This window comes from Tupaia chinensis, unplaced genomic scaffold, assembly GCF_000334495.1.
Source record: "Tupaia chinensis unplaced genomic scaffold, TupChi_1.0 Scaffold000612_1, whole genome shotgun sequence".
NCBI classification, from domain to species: Eukaryota; Metazoa; Chordata; class Mammalia; order Scandentia; family Tupaiidae; genus Tupaia; species Tupaia belangeri.
In genome coordinates, this window is record NW_006160131.1 from 4,209,252 (window position 1) to 4,219,270 (window position 10,019).

General features: G+C 38.6%; 1 protein-coding gene across 1 annotated transcript in view; it reads right to left on the reverse strand.

Annotated features, from left to right (window-relative positions):
• CREBRF (CREB3 regulatory factor) overlaps window positions 1-10,019 on the reverse strand; it is a 69,236-nt gene that overhangs the window by 2,105 nt on the left and 57,112 nt on the right. The window contains exon 10 of the mRNA XM_006158903.3: window positions 4,059-4,194. Within this exon, the coding sequence (XP_006158965.1) occupies window positions 4,079-4,194 (116 nt within the window). The 3' untranslated portion in view covers window positions 4,059-4,078. The remainder of the gene's footprint in view (window positions 1-4,058; window positions 4,195-10,019) is intronic.

The window sequence follows — 10,019 nt, forward strand, 5'->3', positions numbered from 1 at the left end:
CCTGCTGAAGGCAACTTGAATTCATTTCTTAGAAAATTAACTGAATCTTAGCAGCTAAAATCTTTTTAAATGTATGGAATAAAGAAAAGCACATCCATTCTTGACATTTTGGTGAATAAACTGACAGCTTTATTAATGAAGGCAAACATCAGATAACTGTATGAATATTATATATAAAAAAAAAAGAAACCCAAACTAAAAGCACTGTATTTCAAAAGTACTGTACTTCTGTTTCTGTTAAAGAGATTTGTGTCATCTGTTTTATAAAACAAACAAAACGGGAAAGAATTCTTCTCCTAAAAAATTCTGGAAAAATGAAATAGTCATTTTCAAGCTGAGGAACTGAATACACCATTCTTTAAGTGCAGACTACTGCTAAGAAGCAAATAAAGTCAAGCATCAGAAAGAAGATGTATGAAAAATTCATGAAAGTCAGAGAAAAAGGATGTAGTGAAATTACTGCTATTCTTCCCCCTTATGTTCAAAGACCATTCAAAAGTGGTCTCTCATACGAATATAAAATAACTATAAAGAGAGGGAGTCGAAAGCCAGACCATCTGAAACCCTTCATGATGCTTCTGTAATAGCTCTGATTCTCTTACCAAAAAGGTCAAAGTTAAAGACTTAGGAAGTGGAAGGGGATGAAGACGTTTAGTTTTAAATGTACAAGTAAGGCACAATATAAAGCCACATCATAATCTGTCATGAAGGATATAGGGAAGGACAAGAATCATACATGGTACAGTAGAACGAGCAATCATATTGACTGAAAGAAGTGTGGCACCCAATTGAAAACTCAGACAAGATCTTCACAAGAGCAACTGGGCAGCATGCTTTCATATGGAGATACTCTGAAGAATCCAGTGTATCTGAAACTAGGAAGAAACTTCTGGGTTTCTGTTGTTTGTTTTTAAATCTAGTTGTACTAGAGTCAAAGTTTCTAATTGCTTTCGAAACAATGGGTTTGGTTTATCTGAGGTGAATTCACAACGCCTTCACTTAAAGTAAGATTCTGGATCTCACTGTGAGCTGTCTGTATACCATGTATGACCACAGAAAACCTTTAGAGAGCTCTTCTCTAATGATCTTCACCCAAAAAATATATGCCACAATTTTCAAAAACAGAACATGTACAATTGTTGGGGTTTTTACATTACCCTTATAAGATCGGTTTGTGTGATACACTAAACGTATATATTTTAATGACAATAGAGGAAGCAGATTATTACTGGCATTAAAATACAACCATTTCTAGACGGTTTTAAATGCCACAGAGTCCCCTGGTTAAAATGTAAAGCTGCACAGCTTGCCTATGTCATCTTTATGATAAAGTTAAAACAGCAAGAGGATTTAACTTCCACTCTACATTTTACTGCCAGGTTTTTATTTAGATCAAGTATCGCTGCAGCATTCTGACCAGCCCAGATTTAGCAGCAAATGGCAGGAATCATATAAAATGCAATTTTTTTTTAAACAAAGTGCTTTTCTAAGATATACTTACATATATAAATAGGTACAAAATAAAGTGTCAACATTAAAAAGCTCAACTATTTAAAAGCTTTTAACAATTTAACTTAAGTAGTACATATAAAACACTGAAATGCAAGGATATGGAATCTACTAAACAGATCCAAAGTCTTTTTCTGAAATGCAAGACCAAAAAATCCAATTCTGGTTTGCAGACAGGAAAAAAGTATCAAAAACCAGAATTCCTAACAGAGCAGCTAGAAAGGGGCAATTTTATAAACCTCATCAGCTGAATCTCTTATCATGAAGCGATTTTCACCTGATTGCAAAACTGCCATATTTTGGAACACTTCAATTTACCACATACACCCTGTCAAGTCTTCAACATACTTTCAAGAAACCTAAAAAGGAAAAATTTTAAATGATGAACTTACATTCTATTAAACCACTCAAGCTTATCATCCGTTCAGTGTGAATGCACTAACCAGGTATGTGTCCACCAAACACACAGGACAATCTGTGCCTCACAGCTCAGCTAAGGTATTAAGACGATCCTTCTCAGTCTCTTTTTCAGGATGTCAAAGATGCAGGCAAGCAACACTGTTCAGTTGTTTCTGTGTGTTCTAGAATCAAACCTTCATAAGCTATTGCCTCGTGTGCTATAGCTTACAAATGGTGAAAGGGTGAGAAGAAAGTAAAAGAAAGGGAAATACACCATATACACAAAGTATAATTAAAAAATAAATTCTACAAAGGGTAATGGAGAAATAGGTATTTTCCCAGCAGCTAAGTCTAAATTTTTTGGTATTTTTCTTGCTAAATACGTTCATTTTTTTTTTTTAAACGTAGTTTTTAAGCCACCAGTTTTCAGAGTTCAAAACACAAGATTTGAGAATAAAACAGAGACAGGATGGAAAGATCTGCAGGGAAAGTTTATAATGCTGCCTTGACATAAGAAATTTCTCATCAAGATGTAAAGCTTGAACACAGTTAAAACACTGACTAATGAAGCTGTTTTATGTGAGCAAAAAAGAGCACCTAAAAACTAAATGTGTCAATGTTTCTCAATTCTAGAAACTATAGAAGAATAAGTCACATGTAAGTTTGAAGAAGCTAGTTTGAAAATACCTGTACAAAAATATAAAAATCTATAAATTTTTTCGTTTTAAGATTGTGTTGATCTCTGAAAATATTACATGCACAATAATACATCAATTGGAAAAGTGGCAACTAAAGAATTAGATATTTTTAGCTTTTTTCTTTCTTTACATATATATATATACATAATACAATAAAAATAATCTGTATTTTGGTTTGGTGGAAGAATACTACAATAAGCTAAATAAACTTTTTAATTTTCAAAGTCAAAAACTATTTTATATAGCTTACTAAAATGAAATATATTAAAATTTTCTACAGTAAGTGCAGAAATAAAAGACTTACAGACATCTAATGGCCACCAACTTATCTACTATGGAAGCGAACTAGAGGAACAGCAAAATAACATTTGTATGTATGGATGCTCCTTCTGTAGATAATTGGACCCAAACAGAAATAAAATTCACAGTTCAGTAAGATCCCTAACCCTGACCTTTTAATTTTTTTCTTTTTTTCTCCTTTTTTACATACATTCATACAGTATCATGTAAGCTGTGCAAAACTTTACTTAGACTGGCAGTTTGCCATATCAGTTGCATTTGTCTTTGGTACAAAAAATAAAACAATCGCAATAATGTGCAAGTATTTATCTTCTTCCGGTCAAGTACCGAAATATGAGTTTTCTAGAGCCATCTTTTTTTTTGTTGTTTTTTGTTTTGTTTTTTATACAATACACAGACTCTGTGGCATATATCTACATTTCAACATAGTCCTATATACATTCAAAAAATCTGAAAAAGAGTTGGAACAAAAAGACATTTAAACCCCGTAATTTTTTCCATCTATAGATCTTGTTTTTCCTCATTAGGGTTTTCATCATACAAAATATTACCAGTTTTATATTTCCCCAAAATACAAGGCACAAAGAATATGCTTTTTTTCTTACTTGCACAGACATTTATATATATATATATGTCTATATATATATCTATATATATCATATTGAGCTCTGAAAACAAACATCTACTATGGCACATGGGCATGAGTGCTGAGTGTGCCATTGTACAAGTGAGATTAATGGTTGTGAAAAATTAGAACAAAACGCAATAATTTTAAAAACAATCTAAAGTGACTGTTTAAAAGATGCTTCCTCAATTTTTTTGTGTAGTTCAGAGCATAAACTTGCCATAACACTTGGCATTTTATTGATATCAGTACTCCTCCAAAATGTTTTGGCTTTAACAGATTTCTACAATCTGTACCTAAACATTTACTGAAACATATGAGTTTCCATTCTGATGTCAGTAGCAGTTTCGACCATGGTTTATGCTCTGAAAATGCAATAATCAAGTATTTTGGATCATGCTTCACTTATGCTACTTAGTTCTTAAAACAACATAACCTAATTGTAAATGTTTACATAATGCTAACTGACATGCAAAACAGAATGAAAATTTACAATGGATAATGTGACAAAAATGGACATTTCTGACCAGTGGTCCAATGAGGCTGGTTATACTTTCGATGTTGGTATCCTTAGTCCTACAAGGCCTCCAGTGGGATTGCCTTCTGCAGTCTTCTCTAACACTTGGTTAACAAATTCTGAAGTTTGCCCAGCAACAGGGAGACCTGAAGAGAAGAATGAAAGGCACACTTAGACAAAGAAATGGAGAGGGCATGAAGGAATGTAAAGAAAGAGGAATCACCTGAGGTCAAATTTGGCCTTCGGCTTGATAATGCCACCAAATGAACACTCTTTTTGCAACTGCAGCTCATAAAATAATTCTGCATCAGAAGGGAGTCTATAATTTTAAGATTAGAAGACTCAAACCAAGAGTAACCTTTTGGGGTTAGTGAATGGTAAGTGGTTAAGGTGGCTGGATCCCACATGGCTAACCGCACAGTTTGAGTCCTGGACCTGGTGGCTTGAAAAGTATGCCAAGTGTGTGTGTGCACATGCCCAGAATCCCAAGAAGAGAATGGAGGAGAAGGGATTACAATGTGGCATTCCACCTGGGTGATTTCTCACTTTCCCTCTCTCCCTCTGTCTCTGTCTGTCTCTCTCTCTGGAGAGTGCACGAACTCTCAAAGCAAATTAAAAACAAAACAAAACAAAACACAGTTGGGCTGGCCTAGTGGTTAAGGGAGGCAGATTCTCATGCCTTAAATTTTGGCCCTGGTGGCTTGAAAAACACTGGGCACGTGTGCATACATGCCCCAAATCCCAACAGGGTGGAGACGTGGAGAAGGGATTGTGGCATGACCACATCCCACTGTGGAATGATTTCTCCCTCTCCCCTTTTCTCTTTCTTTTTCTGGCAAGTGTATGTGTCTTCTGGCAAATGAAAAGGAAGAAAGAAAAGCTAAAGAAAGGAAGAAAGAGAGGGAACCAGCAGTTAGCGTAATGGCTATGTTGCTGGACTCCCACGTAGTCGACCGCGGTTCATGTCCCAGACCCGGTGGCTTAAAACTCACGCCAGGCGTGTGTGCGTGCATGCCCAAGATCCCGAGAGGAGAATGGAGGAGAAGGGATTGCGGCGTGACCATCCCCCCTGGGGGGTGATTTCTCGCTTTCTGTCTCTATGTCTTTCTCTGTCTGTCTGGTGAGCGCACGCGCCCTACAGTGAAAATCTCTCCAAAAAAAAAAACCCAAAAAAAAACAAAAAAAGAAAGGAAGAAAGAGAGAGAGAGAGGAATAACTGTGAAGAATGGTTAATTAATATTTCAAAGTGGGGCAAATGACAAGTAGTAACAGGTCAAAATCAGTCCAACCCAAACCCAAAGCCTGCCAAAACACAATGCTACAGAACTTTTTCCTATCTACAGAACTTGCCCCCTCGCCCTTTTCTCACTATCTTCTAACTGCTCTAATTTCACTATAACCCATCAGTGGGTTTTGCCCACTGAGATTGAAAATATGCAAGTGAAGGATGATTTTGGTTATTTTTCTGATTACTGGAGAAAGTTTATGTTCCCTTTTCACTTAAAAGAAGAGTAATCAAAGTTGGAAGAAAAGAGGGAGAAACATGGAATCTGCCTAAAGTATGATTTTCTTGTTTTTTTTTTTTTCATCTATAAAGAAGGCAAAAGATGCTTAGAATTAATACATCAGCAAGTATTTTTTAAAGCATTAAGAAAAATCAAAGGGTAAAGTTACTGGAGGGCTGAACAATGGCACTGTGGTAAAATGCAGTGCTCTCTGAGGCTGACCCACAAGGAAGGGCTCCAGGCTTATATCTCGAGATCTCTCTGACCATATCAGGCATGTGCGTCTCTCCATTTCTCTCCCTCTCTCTCACACATACAGAAGAAACAATGTTTTTAAAGAGGGGAGGCTGTTGAAATAGAAGTATATTATTTAGTCATTTCTCAGGGGAAGAGGTCAAAAGATGCTCTAAAAATATCGACACCACCGTATCTGTGTGGGACAAACTGGCACCACCTGCCTTTTACTTGATGGAATAAGGAAATATGGTGCATTCTTACCAAAAAATGTAACTGCATCTAGTCATGAGGAAACAGAAAAATCCAAATGTTGGGATATTTTTACAAGATCAACTACCTGGATTTTCCATTAAAAAAAGAAAAATACCAGGAGATGAAAGAAATGAGCAAATGCAATCCATGATTCTTAACAAGATCAGAAACAAAAAGACTATACAGGACATTATATTGAGACAACTAGGGGATTTAACCATGGACTCCATATTAGATATAATATCAATGTTGACGTACTTGGCTTTGATAGTGGAAATGTGGCTGCGTGGTAGAATGTCATTTTCAAGAGAGAAATGCTGATAGGAGACCTGGGTTTGGTTCCTGGGCCAACCCAAACACTCCAGGCACAGGAACATGCACCTGAAATCCTAGCTAAGCGGGAGGCTAGGGCAGAAGGACTGCACACTGTGAGATCCTGTCAGAAATACCTCTCTCTGGCCCAGGTGCAGTGCTTCAGGCAGTAGAGGCACTGTGCTATGCAATTCTAGAACTATGTGGGAAGACTCTGGTTTCCCTTCCGGGTATGCCTCACCAGGTATACCGGTAAGCATACCCATCACTCTGGCTGGCTACAGAGTTGAGGGGAGGATCGAGGCATGAAGCCCCTCTTGATGGTGCCCTCACTACCATGAAAGAAGAAAATAAAAAAGCAACTGTTGCTCATTACCAATGGGGATATTTTTTAAAAAGCTCTCTCTCCTCCTCCCCCCACCTCTCTTTAAGGGGAAAAATAGAATACATGCTGAAATAGTTACAGATGAAGAATCAGGATGTTTTTAAGTTACTTTCAGATACTCCCTCCCAAAAATACGTATGTAGGTAGAGGCAGAAATAAAGTAGTTACAGCAAAACATTAACAACTGGTAAATCTAGTTGAAATGCTATTACTGTACTATTTCTTTCCACTTGTCTGCAGGCTTGAAATCTTAAATAAAAAGTTGAGAGAAGGGCCAGCCCTGTGGTCTGGTGGTAAAAAGAGCCAGATCCTAACTAGCTGACTCTGCGGTGTGAATCCTGGCCCCGGCAACTTGAAAACACACTGGGTGCATATGTGTGTATTACCTAAATCCCAACAGGACAGAAATAGAAGAGAAGGAATTGTGGTGTGCCCATGCCCCATAGGGCAATCTTCCCCTTTCTCTCTCCCTCTGGCGAAATGTACACATACCCCTTGACAAAAAATAATTTAAAAAAACATTGAGAGAAAAAAAATTACATATGCACTTTGTTGGAGTTAACAAGGCAAGCTACAAAACAAAAAACACAACAAAATTTGAGCCAGTCACGTGGTGCATTCCTGTGAGCCCACCTGCATGGGAAGCTGAGGGTCAGAACACTGGAGTCTAGGAGTTCTGGGCTTAGTGTGTTAGGCAGGTCAGCTGTCCACACCAAGACTGGATATAATATGGTGACTTCCTGAGAGGCAGGACCACCAAGTTGCCTAAAGATGGGTGATCTAGCCCAGGTAGGAAACAAAACAGGTCAAACTTCTGTGCTAATCAGTGGTGGGATTGCACCTAGTAACAGCCACTGCATCCCAGCCTGGGTAACAGTGAAAAGGTGGCACTGCAGTCACTACAAGACTCCATGATGCAGAGGCCACCTGGAAAAGTCCATATTTGCGTCCCAAGATCTCCTGGTACACACAGGGCACAGGCATGCATGTCTGTGATCCCAACTGGCTGGGGTGGAAAGCAACATGAAGAGCCTATCGGAAGTCTTGGTCTCAGGCCAGTCAGTGGCGAGGTGGTTAAAACAGCTGGATCCCATATGCCCAACGGTGCAGTTCAAGTCCTGACTTAAAAAACACACCTGGGGAACCAGTTAGCGTAATGGCTGTGTCACTGGACTCCCATGTAGTCGACCACAGTTTGCGTCCCGGACCTGGTGGCTTAAAACTCACGTTGGGTGTGTGTGCGTGCGTGCCCAAGATCCCGAGAGGAGAATGGAGGAGAAGGGATTGTGGCATGGCCATCTCCCCCGGGGGGGGATGTCTCGCTTTCTGTGTCTCTGTCTGTCTCTGTCTGGCGAGTGCACGCACCCTATAGCAAAAACCTCTAAAAAAATAAAACAAAAAACAACAAAAAAACACGCCTGGCATCCATGCCCCAGATCCTGAGAATGTTGGAGAAAGGAGACTGTGCCATAGCCATCCTTCCTGGGCAGTGCTTTCTCACATCTCTCCTGTGTCTGTATCTCCAGTAAGCACACATGCCCTATTTTATCGTTAAAAAAAATTCCTTCTGTAAATAACAAGTGATTAAAGATGCTTTTTAAGAAAAAGAAATAGTGAAGCCAGCAGGTGGTATGGTGGTTAAGGCACTGGACCCCCACATGGTTGATTGTGGTTTGAGTCTAGACTCAGCTGCTTGAAATTCAAACTGGGTGTATGTACGCCCAAAATCCCATGGCTGTCCTCCCCCCACCCCGAGGGGTGTTAATTTTTTGCCTTCTGTCTCCCTGTCTCTCCAGCAAGCACATGTACTCTATAGCAAAAATCTTTATTAAAAAAAAAAGTAAAGAAAAGAAAGAAAAAAGGGGCCTGACAGGTGGTGCAGTGGTTAAAGGCGTTGGACTCCCACATGGCCGACTGCTATTTGGGTCCTAGACCTGGAAGCTTACTTTCTCACTTTCCCTCTCTTTCTCTTACTCTGTCCCTCTCTGGTCAAATTTAAATAAAATAAATAAAGTTAAATAAAATCATTTTTAAAAAAGGAAGAAAAAATATCAAATGTTTTGAAAGAATACAGAAAACACTGAAATAACATCAATCCATTTAAAGAAAAAGACAAGCAAACACATCCCTGAGTTCGTGCTTAATGTCTGAGTACTGAATTAGTCTCGGTAAGAAATACAAAGTTACTGGTTACAAAATATTAACAGTCAGGATCAACTCTTCACTTAAGATTGGTTTCAATATAAATATAGTTTCGTTTAAGATAAATATTTGACCTTCCATTATGTCAACTACTGAGGTTTTCATGAGCCATATTATGTTGGGATGCCCTTGGGATGCTACTGAGCTGTAAGGCGATTTACTCCTATCTCAGCTAAATTCCTGGCCCTTAGAATTCTCATGTCTGTCTACACTAGCAGTCTCTCTCCTCCCTGTCATCTATCAGTCTGTCTGGCTTCTGGATACTTGCCTCGCCGATCTGCTCCATGTTGTACAATCTGTTCAGGAGTGAGAACCAGATAACCCAGTTTGCTAGGATCCTATAAAATTTATTACTGAGTAAAACAACTGCAGGCTTGACAACTCAGGGTCTCTTTTTCCCCTCCAAAGGAAAGTCAGAAGTTGAAGTTTGTCTTCAAACTTAGTTCAGTGACTAAGGCTAAATTACAAATAGTAATCAGCAGTATATGTTCACGAGTGCTAAATCTAAAAAGATGAAGCTACTCATAAAGGAGAGTAACTACAATGACAGCACTGGAGTTTTTCCTTGAAAGAACTCTTAATATTAATATCCTCTTTAATCTTGTATCTTGCACAGCATGCTATCATGTTGTTATGAATTTTATCCAATATTCTTCTTACCAAGAGTATCTTTAATAAGGATCTCAAGCTTCTGCCCCATGTTGGGTCCTCTCTCCTCTCTCGGATTCTGTACCCGGTTTACAATCTCTTGCTTGATGGAGTTGATTACAAACAATAAATTATCTGTAAGACAGAACAAAATACGTGGAATACATCACTAATGTGGAAGAATTTTATCTTATTATGTAATAACATAGTCATTTTAAATCTGGAAATTGTAAGAAAACGTTAAGAAGGAGGTCAGAGGGTGGCACAGTGGTAAAGTGCAATGCTCTGTGAAGGCATCCCACAGGGTAAGGTTCCCGGTTTAAGGCTAGAGACCTCCTGAAGATGCTGTACTTTTACCCATGATCCAGTACTGGCAAAAAAGCTGGCGGTGGACTGTGGCATCAAGACCCTACTGGGGGTGCTGTCTCTT